This window comes from Pantherophis guttatus, chromosome 5, assembly GCF_059756535.1.
Source record: "Pantherophis guttatus breed Tessera chromosome 5, ASM5975653v1, whole genome shotgun sequence".
In the NCBI taxonomy this organism is placed as follows: domain Eukaryota; kingdom Metazoa; phylum Chordata; class Lepidosauria; order Squamata; family Colubridae; genus Pantherophis; species Pantherophis guttatus.
The window spans coordinates 30,438,246-30,456,391 of NC_142067.1; the positions used below are offsets into that span (position 1 = coordinate 30,438,246).

At 37.1% G+C, this 18,146-nt stretch overlaps 1 protein-coding gene across 2 annotated transcripts in view; it reads left to right on the forward strand.

Moving 5' to 3' along the window:
* LSAMP (limbic system associated membrane protein) overlaps positions 1-18,146 on the forward strand; it is a 609,585-nt gene that overhangs the window by 579,812 nt on the left and 11,627 nt on the right. The window contains exon 8 of one of the 2 annotated variants that reach the window (XM_034411614.3): positions 2,600-2,635. The exons of the other annotated variant lie outside the window; for it this stretch is intronic. Coding sequence (XP_034267505.2) covers positions 2,600-2,635 — 36 coding nt within the window. The remainder of the gene's footprint in view (positions 1-2,599; positions 2,636-18,146) is intronic. 2 annotated transcript variants of the gene reach the window in all.

Below are 18,146 nucleotides of genomic sequence, written 5' to 3' on the forward strand. Positions count from 1 at the left end.
TGGAATAAGAAAGGTGTCCCACAGCAGGCAGCAGAAAGGAAATGTAGTTTTTCACAAAGCGAGGCAGTAATGAGGCCAGAATGCTTTAGAATAACCACTTGTGAAGAAGTGACTTGCCAACTGTGTGAGAAAAAAGCAAATAGGCTTATGTTATTTAAACACACTAAATAACAAGAAAATCTTATCACTGAAGCTGACTGTTTTCCCTTAACAATAAGCCCCTATGGCTCCATAAACACTAACTTTCAGTCTAGCTGTGTATTTTCCAGGCAAAAAGGCAATATCTTCTTGCACCTGCTGAGTGGTAAAACACTCGCGTCAAGGCAGTTAGCGTAGGGAAATCTGTCATTATTCCCAGGTATGTACTTGACCTTCTGTTTCCTGATTTGTTTATGGACTTTCCAGCAAGTCCGGTTGTAATAATACAGAGTGCTCTACCTAAGGAGTATTGAATCGCTATTGGGTGCTGAACAAGTTTATAAGTAAATAATAACTGGTTGCCCCCTTAAAAATCCTGTGGGAAGTTCTGGCATAACTTTACAAGCAATTCTCCTTCCTGGAGTTTACAAATTCTAGCTACAGTTACATATTTCCTACATATTTTGTACAAGTATATAGTATGACTGGTAAGGTATAGAAGGGAATTTACTGAGTTTCAAAACTTTCCCTTAAAATGAATTAATCTCATATCTTTCCAAATGTCTGTTTAACCTTTCCATTGCCCCACCTTACACTTTCTTTTAACCCACATTTCTTTCACAGTGGAATATAAAAACTATCGTAATGGATCAGGGCAGAATTAGGTTTTATATAGTGTTACATTTTCTACAGGGGCAAAGTATGCATATTGGAAACCCCTGTAACAAAGCATAACAATTATGGCTCTCTTCCTAGCTGTTCCTAGTGATTGACAATTAGAGGTTTACTGATTTTTATCCTGGAAAATGTATTTAATCACTAGGACAAGTATTGTAGCTATTGATAGTTTTATCAGTAGCTAAAGTGGGTAGGAGGATGCTTAAGCAGAGACAAAATCTCTCCAGAAGGCTCTTTGTTATACATACCCCTTCATAGCACTCAGAACTCATCATTACAATGGCCCAAGAGTCCGGGAATTGGATAGTCATAGGTCTCCAGGCCACTGCATTATAGTGTTCACCCACATGCCTTGGAGAACCATGTTTCATAAGCTTTATGACATTCGTAATACTACATTTGAGTCCACAGGAAAGGAGGCTGATGGCATTGTACAAAAGGGACCATAAATATCTGTGGGGGATTTGTTGGCACCAAACTTACATCTGAAAAGGAAGCATGTCAAAGTACATGGCAACCTTTGTTTGGTGCTTCCATATATATGTAAAGGGAAAATCCCAGAATTACCAAACAACGTATCTACAATGTTGTAGCCCAATGCATATGGAGAGCAACAGATTGGAAAAAGCTAACTAAAACAGGGAGACTAGGGTTAAAGTCAAATTGTATTCTGGTCCAGTAATATTATGTTGAGTGAAGCAAGATTGCCTATATTCAGCATAATGTCCACGGGCACGTATAATTAATCTCTTTTGGAATACATACTACCTTGTCATTGCTCTGAATTATCAATGAGGTTTTTAATCTTTACTAGTATTAATTTTCTAGTTTTTTTTTAAGTAGAAACCCTGACTTCTATGTGATTCAGAATTATGAAGAACAAAATCAAGTTGACTTAATTGTGCATGAATGTGCTGTCTTCCAAAGAGTCATCCACTGTAACTAACTCTACAGCGGTGCTTTTATAAAATTCTTTCTTCATGAAAAAAGAAACAAAGGCTTCTCTCAGACAGATGTTTCTTGACAAGAAAAAAAATTATATAACAGTTCCATCCTTTCGTCCTTCATAGAAAGTGCTTATTAAGAAGAAAAATGAAGAAATGTTGGTAAAACATAGGAGAATTACAAATAGATGGCTAAGACATTCATAGCAATTCTTGAGGCAGAGTACTTTATCAATAAAAGCCTCATCTAGAAACTCTCAGAATGGTAACTTGGTCAAATGAGCAGAAGCTAGTTAGATAGTGCTATAACATTTTTAATGAAATTCAAAATATTGTTGATTACATCTGAAAAAATCTTTTACATGAAAGACTTCTGATGATAGACAGACAAAAATGTAATGAGGAAAACAGAATGAAATGATGATCATGAAAATCAATTTTCACAATGGAAAATGTTCTCATAATTTCTTCAATCCTGGCCCATATATATGGTGTAATGTATAATGGATTTCTTTAGTAATTACCTTTCAGCAATGTCACAATATACATTAGTTGTATCAATTCCAATTACCAAATTAGGATGTTTGTACAATTACTTAATTAATGAGGTCATGGTATCTTAACTCTCTTTGCTTACTGTACATTGTATTGTGTTTTGTGTCATCTTCAAATGAGCCTCATTCCAGTGTTTGATGTCACACATTTAGATCTTTGGGGTAGAAGTGTTCGAGTCAAAGCAATTTCAGTCTGGAAACTCTTCGGATTTATAACTGCTGCTTGTTGCATTTGGAAAGTTCATATTGCTTATTGTTTTGCTTTGTTGTTTTCTCATCTCTTAGAGAAAATATTACCCACACTCCCCAATATTTTTCCAGGTCAGTATGTGTTTTATGTCACTTAGCTTTTTAGTTGGGTCATTCTCCATCAATTGAACAAGTAGTAAGTAAGACTAGGTAGTTAAATATTGCTTAAAATTTCAAAATACAACAATTCATCCTGACTGCATCTCCAGTTGTTTCCCTCCCTATCTATTCACTCTGTAGCTAATAAACTAAATCAGTTCTCAAGCCATGAGTAATTTAAATGTAAATCATCTTAAACAATTCAACTTATTCAAGTTTCTTCATTAGCTTTTCTCTACAACCCAGATAGTATAGTACATAGTTCTCTCTTGTATGGCAACTGATAGACAAGTATCAGCTCAGAACACTATGGGTGATAGATAGGATTGAGAATATTAACTGACTTATTATCCCATATTAAAGTTTATCATTAAGGAAAGCTGTGATGGCAGTGATGCCACAGAGAAGATTGCTAAATTAACCCTCTACCTAATATGTAAAGGTGGCTTTTGTTATATTATAAATAAATAAATAAATAAATAAATAAATAAATAAATAAACAAACAAACAATAAATAAACAATAAATAAACAAACAAATAAATAAATAAATAAAATGTAGTTTCTACCTAAAAACCTTTGTATATCCATTTAGTTTATAATAACCTGCTTTCCACCACAAAAAAATTAGAGAGAGACAATTCTTAGCTTTTAAAGTACTACTTATTAAAATATAGGATTTTAGCAAACTAGCTCTTAACCATAGAGTAGTCGTTTTGAATTGAATATTTGGATTCTGTCAACAATATTCAGGACCAACATACATTATTTTCTCACAGTTCTGAATAATTTTCTAACTTTGCTGTTCTGGTTACTAGTGAAGACTATATAGCATGAAAGAAATGGGTCTTAAATGTACAGTCATCAAATAGTTTTATATGAATTTTACAAGTGACATTGGCATATTGCCCAGAAATAAGCTATACTGAATACCATATATTTTTAAATAAATATTCATGGTATTGTACCACCAATATTTTGGATCTTTTGTTTTATTTTCAGATTAAGCTTTTGTTGTACATGTTCACTCAGGATGAGACATTGGGTCTATTTTTTCAACATTTGTTTCACAATTGTTCCACTGATTTTCAAGGGGAGCTTTTTCAAATGGCTAAAATGTTAATAATGCTATTGACTAAAACTGAGTAAGAAAAAAAAAGTAAAACTAAAAATAGAATTAAAAGATACACAGAGGCAAAGTAAGAAGCAATTAAATTAAACCTATTGTAGTTATATACAAATAACAAGAAAAGAAATATTATAAGCCATTGGGGAACCACCATTGGAAAAATAAATCAATTAAATGATCGTATAAACAAAAAGGTAAATATACAGAAGCAGTTTTAAAAACTAAAAACTGTTTTGGTTTAGTTTCAGCTTCTCTGTATTATTTACCCTTTGGCTTTATGGATGAAAAAAAAAGTTTATACTTAAATTCATAGATTCTATTATTTGTCTTATTGAACACTGACACATCATAAAGAAAAATATTTTTATTGTTACTTGGATATTTGTTTATATCTATTTTTCTGTATAAATCCATGCAAATGGGTCCCAGATTCCAGTATAAAAATATAACTACCAGTATGTAGTAAAAGTATTCAGAGACTATCAAACAGACATAAAACAATGGATCCAAATAAGATCCTTCTATTGAATTTAACCTTTTATGTTACCTTGTTGAAATTATGTTTTCAGAACATATTGAAAGATAAAAATGGAGAGAAGAAGCAGAGTGGTTTAAATTGGAACAGCATTCCTAAATTTAACTAGCATCATTGAGGGAGCTCTGCACCCATTATATATTACCCAGACTGGTTTTCTATATTAATGGGGCAAAGAAGATAAATCCCTAAAACTTGCCTTAAAATTCAGAGCATTAATGCAAATCACCAATTCTGGTGATTTTAAGAAATAGAGAACACTAAAAAATTAATAGTGGCATTTCAAGAAAACTGAGTTGTACTTAAACTTCTCTTTAAATAGAACTTGAGTGTGTCTAATTAAACTGCAGTCCTAAACATAGTAGTAAAAATAAAATATTTTAGGGTACATAGAACCTTCTTCTGAATAAATATGTTCAGAATTGTATTATATCCTATGAATGTTGCAGTATGGTATATTGACTTGATTGGAACTTAACTTCTCCACAGGACAAGATCAGAATATTTTTTTTCCAGGAACTCATTCCCTAGCTATAAATATAAATATGTCTTAATTGTATTAAATCAGTGGTGGGTTCCTCCCAGTTCCTCCCGGTTCCGCCGAGCCGGTAGCAGTGACAATATGATGTCACCGAACCGGTTCTCACCCACCCACCCACCCCCCGTGTTATTCTTACCTTTTATTTGGCCCCACCCCCAATCTATTGCTGCCTCCTGAGTCCCAGCTGATGGCTAGAGGGAAAAAAACTGTTTAAACTCTTGCCGCGGGGCTTCAAAGAGCCGCCCTACAGCTGATCAGTGTTAAAAGAAAACAAATGAGTAGACCGATGCCTGCAAAAATAAATGGGTAGACCAGTGCCTGCAAAAATACATGAGTAGATCAGTGCCTGCAAAAATAAATGGGTGGACCAGTGCCTGCAAAAATAAATGGGTAGATCAGTACAGCTCTGCAAGCAGTTAAAAGCCTGGTAGACCAGTACCTCTGCTAAATCCTAAAGAATTGTCACATGACCATCAAGCCACGCCCACAAAATAAGCCACGGCCACAGGACCGGTAGTAAAAAAAATTAGAACCCACCCCTGTATTAAATTATATAGAGATTTTTGTCCTAGCCTTCTATAGAATATGCATCAGTCAGGGTATACGTTTTATCCCTTATGCTTAAGAATTTAAACCGTTTTGGGGAGTGGTGTTTTGTTATGATTTTTGCTGTTCTGTATTATATTTTTAATATTCCAAATCTGAGTTAATGTTCAATTTCCCTTGATTTTAAATTGCATTAGCTACATCTCAACATGTCTCCAGTGTATCCAGAATTACTATTATGATCTTAATTCAACAAATCTATAATTTTAATACATAGGCCTTATTTTTCCTCTAAATGTTCTCAGCAGTTGCTCTGCCATGGGCAGTTAACATAGATATTTGTGCTTTACTGTTTGCCCTATCTCTGCAATTTACCCTTGGGGGAACCTCAGGAAAAATATTAAATTCCTAAAATATGTAATTATCGCTGAAAGATAATTATTATTTTAGAAGTCATCATAGTCTGTGGTGACTGCAAGTACTATTAAACACACCAGCAACCTCCCATCCGTGCCTATGGAAAACTGGTTTGCAATCTAATAAGGGGTTTTTGAAAAGCTGTTTCTCTTCAGAATTTCTGTAATTCCCACTTCAATTTTTAAAATGAAATCCTGAAGAAATATTTATTGAATCTTTAAGATGACCTAACCATTATGATGATAGTTAAAGTGGTTTATGAAGAGGGTAAAAACACAATATCACAACAAAAGAACATCCTAGCATATATTAAAAGAAATTAGAAAGTTGTATAATGCAGTGGGTAACAAATTAGAAATGAGAAACTCATGTAATCCAATAGGTTACAAATCAGCCCAGCCACTGCCTACTGGAAGAGCCAGCTCCTTCAGCCCTTCAAAGACAGCAGAGTTAGGACTATCTTAACCTTAGGGGGAATGGCATACCAGAGAGTAGGAGCATTGAAAGAGAAAACAAGTATCCCAAACCCCTAAGATGGCACTTTTTCATTGAGAGGTCCCCAAGTATGCTGCCTCATCTGATTTTATAGAATGGGAAAAGACAATTGGAGAAAACCCATTTTGAAAATAACCAGGCCTGAAGTTATAAAAGGCTTTATAGATGATCATCAATGCTTTGAATTACACCTGAAAGACAATAGGTAACCAGTATAAGTCTTAAAGTACAGGTTTTACGCAGGCATACTGAGGTGCTCCGATAACTACTCATAGCACAGTCTAGGATGACATAAACAAAGATCTATGTGGTTGAAATCCATCACAATAAACACTGTACTGTAGTGGCTTTAATAACCATTAGATAACTCTGCTGTAAACATATAGTGAATCAAATACTGTCTTGCTTATTAGATGTTCAATGAATAAAATCTTATGGCTTGCCTGAATGTTCCATGTTCACCTGGGAGTTTACCCACTCTATAGGCAAATTCAAAGCTTCCCAAAGTATTTAATTGCTACTGCTTTGCATCTTCAACTTCAAGTAAACTATCTTTCAATTTTGTGTATCTACCAATATATTGCTCCTTTTATTTTCTCTAAAGGCAGAAGCAGGAGAATTGTGGCATTAAACTGAAAAAAGAAAGAGAATCACCCACTGCTTTTATGTTCTTGAATGAGACATATAAATGAAATGAGTGCATCTAAATACATAGGGGTAGGGAGAATAACAGTAACTATTTTGTGAAGCAATCACTGATTGGAGAATGACCCTGCATTGACAATAGCTAATTGTAGCTAGTTACTTTTTAGATATAGTTGTTGTAGTTTATACTAATCATTTTATTCTGAAGGTGGGATGGACTAAAATCAACAATTTGAATCCAAATTGTCAGAGAAGTACAACTGATTTCTTTTATAGTAGTTTTTCATTCTCAAAGAGAATTCCAAGCGCTCAAGATGTTTGTTTGTATGTTTTGGTAAGGCTATTTTTCATGTTCTGACATGTGTTACTATAATTATTGAAAGGGACACCATCTATCGGCTTTGTATCTTTAAAAAATACATTTTAAAAAATGTTATCACTACGTATGCTGTTTAGAGAATGTACAGGTGAAATTCGAAAAATTAGAATATCGTGCAAAAGTTCATTTATTTCAGTAATGCAACTTAAAAGGTGAAACTAATATATGAGATAGACTCATTACATGCAAAGCGAGATAGTTCAAGCCTTGATTTGTCATACTTTTGATGATTATGGCTTACAGCTCATGAAAACCCCAAATTCACAATCTCAGAAAATTAGAATATTGTGAAAAGGTTCAATATTCTAGGCTCAAAGTGTCCCGCTCTAATCAGCTAATTAAGCCATAACACCTGCAAAGGGTTCCTGAGCCTTTAAATGGTCTCTTAGTCTGGTTCAGTAGGAATCACAATCATGGGAAAGACTGCTGACCTGATAGTTGTGCAGAAAACCATCATTGACACCCTCCATAAGGAGGGAAAGCCTCAAAAGGTAATTGCAAAAGAAATTGGATGTTCCCAAAGTGCTGTATCAAAGCACATTAATAGAAAGTTATGTGGAAGGGAAAAGTGTGGAAGAAAATGGTGCACAAGCAGCAGGGATGACTGCAGCCTGGAGAGGATTGTCAGGAAAAGGCCATTCAAAAGTGTGGGGGACTTTCACAAGGAGTGGACTGAGGCTGGAGTGAATGCATCAAGAGCCACCACACACAGACGGATCCTGGGCATGGGCTTCAAATGTCATATTCCTCTTGTCAAGCCGCTCCTGAACAACAAACAACGTCAGAAGCGTCTTACCTGGGCTAAAGAAAAAAAAAACTGGTCTGTTGCTCAGTGGTCCAAAGTCCTCTTTTCTGATGAGAGCAACTTTTGTATCTCATTTGGAAACCAGGACTCAGAGTCTGGAGGAAGAATGGAGAGGCACACACTGCAAGATGCTTGAAGTCCAGTTTGAAGTTTCCAGTCTGTGTTGATTTGGGGAGCCATGTCATCTGCTGGTGTTGGTCCACTGTGCTTCATTAAGTCCAGGGTCAACGGAGCCATCTACCAGGAGATTTTGAAGCACTTCATGCTTCCTTCTGCAGATGAGCTTTATGGGGATGCTGACTTCATTTTCCAGCAGGACTTGACACCTGCCCACATTACCAAAAGTACCAAAACCTGGTTCAATTACCATGGGATTACTGTGCTTGATTGGGCAGCAAACTCGCCTGACCTGAACCCCATAGTGAATCTATGGGGCTTTGCCAAGAGAAAGATGAGAGACATGAGACCGAACAATGCAGAAGAGCTGAAGGCCGCTATTGAAGCATCCTGGTCTTCCATAACACCTCAGCAGTGCCACAGGCTGATAGCATCCATACCATGCCGCATTGAGGCAGTAATTGATGCAAAAGGGGCCCAAATCAAGTACTGAGTACATATACAGCATTTTACTCCCGCCATTGCCGAATAGCTGTGGCTTCTGGCATCCCGATATAGCCAGCTGGTGCCATCACTGGTTATTGGGGGTGAATCACTGGCCCCCACAGAGAGGGTTCGCAACTTGGGCGTCCTCCTGGATGCACGGCTGTCTTTAGAAGAGCATATGATGGCCGTGGCCAGGGGAGCTTTTTATCAGGTTCGCCTGATACACCAGTTGCGTCCCTTTCTAGATTGGGACTCCCTACGCACAGTCACTCAGGCATTCGTCACTTCCTGCCTGGACTACTGCAATGCTCTCTACATGGGGCTCCCCCTGGGGTGCACCCGGAGGCTCCAGCTGGTCCAGAATGCGGCTATGCGGGGGATTATGAGAGCGACGGAGCGCTCCCATGTGACACCTCTCCTGCGCAAGCTGCACTGGCTCCCGGTGGTCTTCCGGGTGCGCTTCAAGATGTTGGTGACCACCTTTAAAGCGCTCCATGGCTTAGGGCCGGGGTATTTACAAGACCACCTTCTGCCACCAATAGCCTCCCACCGGCCAGTACGCTCACACAGAGAGGGCCTCCTCAGGGTGCCGTCTGCCAGACAGTGTCAGCTGGTGACCCCCAGGGGGAGAGCCTTCTCTGTGGCGGCGCCTGCCCTCTGGAACAACCTCCCCCCAGAGATACGTACAATACCAGACCTCCGGACTTTTCGTCGGGCCCTGAAAACTTATTTATTTCACCTAGCCGGGCTGGCTTGATCCCACTGTTTTGGTTAAATTTAAATGATTTTAATTGGGTTGTTTTAAATTGCGGCCAAAAATATTTAATTATTTTAAACTGTTTTTAAATTTTGTATGTTCTGTTTTACTCTGGCTGTTCATCGCCCTGAGTCCTGCTGGAGAAGGGTGGTATACAAATTAAAACAAATAAATAAAATAAAAATAAATAAATATGCATTCTTATACTTTTCAGAGGTACGATATTGTTCTATGTACAATCCTTGTTTTATTGATTTCATGTAATATTCTAATTTTTCTGAGATTGTGAATTTGGGGTTTTCATGAGCTGTAAGCCATAATCATCAAAATTATGACAAATCAAGGCTTGAACTATCTCGCTTTGCATGTAATGAGTCTATCTCATATATTAGTTTCACCTTTTAAGTTGCATTACTGAAATAAATGAACTTTTAGAATGAACAATATTCTAATTTTTCGAGTTTCACCTGTAAAGGACTGATATTAGCAAGTCTAGAAAACACTGAAATTGCAGAAATCTGAACAGAACCACTTACTGTAGTTTACAAGTAGTCCTCGACTTATCACCGAACCCGGAATTTTGGACATAAGACATTGCAGTTGTATGTTGAAGCACCACATAACTGACTCACTCCTACGTCAAAAGGAAACAAACATATGCTGGAGAAAAGCGATAAAAAGTCTTGTAGACAAATTGTGTAAGTTTTTGGGAACCCAATTCAACTTCATATAATACAAAAATGTGACCTTTGATATATATCCATAAATGTATCTGACTAAACTCTCTGGATTCACTATTCACCTCCCTACTTCAGGAGACCAATACATGCATCATATGAGTTTGTCCCTAATCAGCAACCTAACTAATTAATGAATTAGCTGGTACTGTATGACCACAGAGACTGAAAGTCTATTTCTTAGTCAATTGTTTTTGTGTTCTACTTTTTTCTGAGTTTCTCTTTGCATCACAGAACCAGTTCCAAATATTTTAATCTGAAATTTAATGATAGAGAAATGAGAGAGTAAAGAAAAAGTCATTATTCATTCTAATTGTTAATTTAAAAACAAAAAACAAAATATCTCCAAGACAATAGCAGCCAAAAGACAGTAATTTTACTAGATGAAATTTCCACCCATCAAAGAAAGTCAAGGAATTTTCCTAAAAAAAAAATGGCTCCACATTTTGCTGTCTTGTAGGTCATTCACCAATTCAAGATATTAATGCCATTTTGAGAGTACTGGATTTATCTTCAGAATTCAGGCTCTGGCTAAGCATGCTGGTGAAATACTTGCCATTCAGCACCTGTTTTATCAATGATAAATCACATTACACAGGGCCGGGTTTGCATGATTAATATCATTGCCTGAGTGTGCTAACAACAACAAAAACAGCAATAGAAAATTGCCCATTCTCAGCAAATTGGTGTTCTACAAAAGCAGAGAATGGGATCCAAGGTAATTGCAATGAAAAGTGGGGAAAACATTCAGCTGTTATTCATCTTTCTCCATTTATTAAAAGCATTTCCAGAGTTTTGAAGCTAAACCATAAGAGCAGCTGCCAGTTCAGGCTGCAAAAATCTGGCTTACCACCAGATGCAGCCAAGAATTTGAGATACTTTTTGTATCCTTTGACTGCTAACAATTATCTGGAATTTTAAAATTCAGGTCTGATATCCCTAATCCTAAAGGGAGGGGTGAATATCTATTACATAAGAAATACAAGGTTTCTGCCAGAATTATTGTTCAGCACAAGGTTCCTCCTTTGCGCTATGTGATCAATGGTCCAGCCTATTATTGTATGCCTACATGCTAGAAATTCTTGGTTTCTAGCTAATGATGGATAGTCGTAACAACATTCAAGGTAAGTTGTACTATGTATTATTAAGGACAAATGTGACATGGATACTAGTTTTGTAGCTCCCCATGTCACTTATAATGTATAATGCTACCAGTGCAGATTCAAAAAGTGATAAGTAGAGAAGGATATTGTGTGATTTCATATTGGCTGAAGCAAACCCAACATGTTTTTTTTCTATATCCAGTTTTAGGACGTGTGTGAAGAACAGATTGTGTTTTAGGTCATATTTATGCAAATGTATTGAAAATTCAAAAGAGTTCACAAGTTGTTAAGCACCATTGTATGATAAGATATTATATAGCTAAGAATAACTGTGCTATTCAATTATAGCAACAGTATTGGCAACAAGTGCCATAAACCTAATTGGAATCATAAATTTGTCATTGGTTCAAAAGTTACATATCATAAGAAGTATAAGAATGAAGATTATTTTGGTTATTTATGAAACTATAGCAGCAAGTGAAGCTACAGTTAAAGATGAACACCAGTGATAAATGTAATTGCAGCTGGAATAAAGAGGAAGGGTTCAATATGACTTTGCTTTTTATAGGGTGACAGTTCAGAAAAAAACAACCAAGAATTTGTGGCATCTTTTGGACAAACATATTTATTGTGACATAAGCGTATGTACTGTCTTGACATTATATATTCTGAAGTGATACAGGGCATTGGTTTGCCCTTGGAGGTATTTATAATGTAGTCTCAACACTACTTATAAATGCCCTTCCTAGCAGGAAAAAAACTACAGTGTAATTTGCATTTGTAGAAGAAACACTTCTTAAAGTTCTAATGAGCTCTTAATAAAAGAGCAGAACAAAACTTTTCCCAAAAGAATTAAACAATGCCACCAACAACCAGCTAGGTAGCAAAAACACTGTGACAGGCATATCAAAGGAGTAATCTCAAAAAGATGAGGGAGAGTGAAACATATCATCAAATAACTAATCTGTAGAAATCTATTGTACTCTGAGAGATATACTAAATCTCAACATAACTTTCCCCAACTTGGTGACTTCTAGATGTGATGGATCTACTATTTCCAGAATTCAACGCCAACATGCTGGTCTGGAATTCAAGGAAATAGTACATTAGGTGGATTGGTGGCAGATTGGGGAAACCAATAATAATAGATCACTGGTGTTTTCAGTAGTTTATCATAAGAATCAGAGAATTAGAAAGGGCCATTTAGGGCATTGATTCTTACTCCTACTGTGAGCAGGAAACCATGTACAGACAACGTACTTGTATATGTTATCAGAATAATTCCACTATGAAATAGAAATAGAATAACAGAGTTGGAAGGGACCTTGGAGGTCTTCTAGTCCAACCCCCTGCTTAGGCAGGAAACCCTATACCACTTCAGCCAACTGGTTATCCAACATCTTCTTAAAAACCTCCAGTGTTGGAGCATTCACAACTTCTGGAGGCAAGTTGTTCCACTGATTAATTGTTCTGTCAGAAAATTTCTCCTTAGTTCTAGGTTGCTTCTCTCTTTGATTATTTTCCAGCCATTGCTTCTTGTCCTGACCTCAGGTGCTTTGGAGAATAACTTGACTCCCTCTTCTTTGTGGCAGCTCCTGAGATATTGGAACATATTGTTATAATATCGGATATATGAAACTCAGAGCTATTCTGTGACAATTGCTGCCTCTGTGAAATAACTGCATGCAACAAAATATGGATTCTGAAATTGATTAAAATATAATAGTCCAAAATAGTTTTAAAAAGAAAAAAAAAGAATCCAAAACAACATAATTGCACTATGGAATTAAAATTATGGATCCTTGCCCTTTTCTCTCTTGTTAGGAAAATATGTAATTTTTTAAGCCCTGCTCAGAGATTTTAGGTGTTAGGAGACATACTTAAAACTGCATGCCTGTATGTTCCAGCTTCACATTAGACTATTGCACATTCAGGAATAGATCTAAAGTGAGGTTTAAATGTGTTTTGTCCCTGTACATTAAAAAAAAAACCCTCAAGTGATTCCCTATTGAATATGCTTCTAGTTTCTTTGAGATCAGTGAGCATCCAAAAGGTTTTGAATCTAACAGTTCCACTTGGAAATCCTCAGAAAGTTCCATTGTTTTCTTCAAATATTTCTTTCAGTGAAACAATGGATGTTAGATCATGAAATTGTTACTTTTGTATAGATTGATTTGAAGGGTTTAAGGAACACTTTCAGGTTTTTCAGAAATGCCTTTCCCCAGTACTCATCCACTTGATGGATGAATGAGCCCGATAGAGCTTCTTGGGTATTATTCCTAATCTTTGGTATGCTTTTTGCCAGCAGAATCCTTATCCTCTTTCCTCATGAAATTGTTATTATTACGGTTGGTTGCCCAGGCAGCCAGATATTTAAGCTGGATTTGGCATTTTTATCCCCCTATTGATTCTTCCCAAGAACCCAAGTTAGGCAAATGTTCTTTTCTAATAATATTAGAAGTATTCTCATAGAATGTAAGGTTTTCCAAGTAAAGCTGCCTTTTGCAATGGACTGATTATGATTTTCTCAATGCTCCATGTTTTGGAATTGCACCCAAGATGCCTGTACTATTTTTGCCTTCTTTTTGCCATAATCTTTGTACTTCTATTTGCATATATTTGTATTTTGTGATTTTTCTCCAGTTCTTTCTCTTATATTCTGCTGTCTCTGGGTATTGAAATATCTACCATCCAGACTTTATTGTCTTTCACATTGACAATTGTTAATTCTGGGGAGGTTACGTATCAGTTGCCTGTCTGTTTGAATTCTAAGAATCCCAGAACACTTTAGTTTTTTTCATTTTCTATTACTGTCTCTATTTTATGGTACTTCCAGTTTTTGCTTGCGAACAAATGATATTACTTACAGTTCTTCCAATGCACCAGTGTTGTTACTTTGTCATGTCATTGCTTGTCAGTCTGTTCAATCTTCTTGCGGTAACTAACTTTGTGGTCCACTGTTTTTTAGGTTTCTTTGCAGAGGCAACATCAGCTGCCAGTTGATGTCTTCTCAATTCTCAATTATTTCTAATTTATCCACATTTGTATCTTATTTTATCTTATTAAGAGCCGTGGTGGCTCAGTGGTTAGAATACAGTATTGCAGGCTAATTCTGCTTTCTGCTCAAGGTTGACTCAGCCTTGCATCCTTCTGAGGTCGGTAAAAGTCAGCAATATGCTGACTCTGTAAACCACTTAGAAAGGGCTGTAAAGAACTGACACTGAAGTGGTATATAAGTCTAAGTGCTATTGCTATTATTATTGCTTCATTGCATAGTCAGACATATGTTTATTACCATTCAGTTCCATAGATTCTGGGAGCAGCAAATAAAATGATTTTGTTCTAGTGTGATTTTGATCATCATAACAGAAATTAATTGCTGGGATGTTTGTGTATTATTTAATAGTTATATCATTTTCCTTTTATAGGCAAATACAGATTGGGATTTTTTTTATTTTGGAAATAATTTGGGAATGAATAATAGCGGCTGGCCCAAAGTTTGGTACTCCAGTGGTCTCTACATCGGAATGTTCTAAAGACTTAGTGAAAAACACCACACATGTTGGATGTGTGGAAAGTGATTACTTTCCAAAATGTGTTGTTGTTAGTTGCGGTCGTGTCCGACCTATCACGACCCCATGGACAACATTCCTCCAGGCGTTCCTGTCCTCTGCCATTTAAGCTCAAACCGACTGCTTCAGTGACTCCATCCAGCCATCTTGTTCTCGGTCGTCCCCTTCTTCTTTTGCCCTCAATCTTTCCCAGAATTAGGCTCTTCTCCAGGGAGTCCTTGCATAGTACAATATTTTGTATATTGTACAAAATGCATAATACAATCTAGTATTCAACCACTTCAGAACTTATTGCAAACATTTATACTGAGGTGTCCTCCCTCTCCCCATCGGTGTATCAAAGTGCTTTTTTTTTAAAAAAAGAAAACCCATGATTAGTGCTAGGTCTTTAAATTCGTATATTTGCTGCAGTAAATGAGTAAAACTATTTTGCAGCACCTTTCAGCATCTACAATGTGGCATGATGTTGTTATGTCGCTTACACGAACATCGTTATTTCTTGTTGCTAGAGAAGCTAGTCCAGTTTAAGAGGGCTGGCAGATTTTTATGAAAATTACTGTTTATGGAAAAAATATTGTTCTGTTATCCAGAAAATGAAGTCCAAATGACACGATATAAATCTGCCACCTCAAGCAACAGAATTAGGCTCCCTTCCACCATATAGCAAAAAGATAGGGGGGAAATCCCTAAGTACCAGCTGCAAATCCCTCAAGCCTTGGAACTGAGCACAGAGCCTTGGAAGAAAGAAATTAAAACTTTCAAAGTGTGACCTTGGAAATGGATTTAATAGTGTTCCTCCATTTTAAGCCTTCCTGAAAATAAAGATTTCATCTTAGGAAAGTCTAAAAGGGAATCAACAGACTATAAAAATTACTTTTTGTTGAGGTGCTGCTTATGTCAAAAGCTAGTTTCTCTAAGTGAGACAGTAGGAAACTAAAAACATGCCTTCAGTTTTGTATTTATTCAGGTTGGATAATTTAATTTCCCCCCAGTTATATCAGTTCCCAGAAAATATCAAGATTTACAGTTGCCATGTGCAGTGTGAATGCCTATATCCAGATCACCCATGTATTTTATTTCCCATGCCAGCAATGGAGGGAGGGGGCGTGGCAAGAGTGATAAATTTTCTCTTACTAATTGGGAAGATATTCATTCATATCAGTTCCATCCTCCTTCCTTTTCCTGGATCATTGCAGGAATAAATACAAATCAGTTTTCATGAAGAAAAGAGCACCTGTGGGAAGGGAAGGGACCTGACAGGAAGAAAAGGGAAGGGCAGGGAAAGAAAGGGAAGGGAAGGGACCTGACAGGAAGAGAAGAGAAGGGAAGGGAAGGGAAGGGAAGGGGGAAAGATTGTATAAGGTTTTAGAAAATTGATAAAAGAAATATCTCTAAAATTTGTTTGAGGACAAATGTGACTTAACACCACCTTCTAATACAAATACATATAAACATATTAAATTTACAGTTTGTCTTTGCTGTCAAGTTTAAGAAGGTATATATAATGCTCTGTTCTCTAATTTTTCACACAAGTATAGGGATCTGAGAAAAAGAGTCTGGTTCAAACTCATCCAGGATCGGATCCTAATCCAGCATTTTAAATATCATACTACATCCATTGTCCTGCTGCCCCATATGCTCTGTAGCTGCTTACCTTAGGAATGTTGCAGCCAGGCCTCCCATGCCCAGACACCAGTCACACTGCTGCCTGACTTCTTCTGCGGCCAATTGCGGCAGGATGTTACGTGATGCTTCGTGTCGGTGTTGCTGCTTGCAGCAAGAGGCACATGCCTCATTGTGCCGGTGTTGCTACTCATGGCAGGAGGCCGCATGGCGCATCGTGCTGGTGCCGCTGATTGCGTCAGGATGCCATGTGCCACAATATGCCAGTGCCACCGCTCACACTCCCAATGGCACAACACACCACACAGACTCCTGCCATGAGCAGCAATACCGGCGGGACGAGCCACACAGCATCCTTCTGAAAGCAGCAGCACCAGTACGATGCACCATGCGGCGTCTGGCCACAAGCACCCATGGAAGAAGTTTGGAAATTGTGCGACAGGTGTCGGAGCATAGGAGGCATGGCTGCAGTGGTCCTAAGGTAAGCAGGTAGGACATCCCCTGAAAATAAGACCTGGTTCCTCTTTTGGAGCCAAAAAAAATATAAGAAGGGTCTTATTTTGGGGAAAACATGGTAGTTGTATTCATTTTTGATGTATCCAGTCTTACGCCATTCCCAAGTTTTGTTACTGTTTCCCTTGCTTTCAATTTATTTCTAATATTGACCATGCCAAAGTTTCTTTTAAATTTATCATTCACTATTATAACAGTTTGGATTCTGCCTTTGATTCTGCCACACTCAAAATGTTTTCCTTACAGACATTTATTAATATTTTATATTTTTGCATTCTTTATGTAATCTTTTTAAAATCTTTTTCTGATTTCATTCTCCTCGGTCTGCTTCCATTACAAACAACCAGTATAGTCTATGACAATTTACCACAGGGCAACTTGCCATGGGAGAACTCACTGCTGGACAATTCAACAATTCAATTTAATTATTTAAAATAATTTTAAAAATATTTTAATTGTTGTCATTCACGTTTCATTTTGCCTCTTCTTTGGCATCCTTTCTTTAATGATTGTATTCCAAAATTTCTTCTATATTTAGTTTAGTTTAGTTTAGTTTAGTTTAGTTTAGTTTAGTTTAGTTTAGTTTAGTTTAGTTTAGTTTAGTTTAGTTTAGTTTAGTTTAATGCGATTTATATGCTGCCCTATCTCCAATGGACTCAGGGCGGCTCACAACAATAAAATGCACAATTGCACATTAAAACAATATAAAATTAAAAGTCCAAATTAAAACAATTTAAGATCAATTTAAAATCTATTAAGAAAAACCCCCCATCAGTCCAGGCTACGAAACAGCCAGGTCTTCAAATCACGGCGGAACGAGCGAAGGTCAGGGGCCATCCGGAACTCCAAAGGAAGTTGGTGCCAAAGGGTGGGTGCGCCCAAATTTGCCATGGCAAGTTGCCCCGCGATGAATTGGCCATAACAAGTTGGATGCGGCGAGTTGGCTGTAGTGAGTTGGCCTTGAAGAGTTGTGGTGAGTTGGCCACAGCAGGTTGTCCCATTCCGCCATCTTTAAGAATTTTGGAAGATATCAATAAACTAGTGTCTTGAAGATTGAACTCTGGGAGATGGAGTACCCGACAGGAT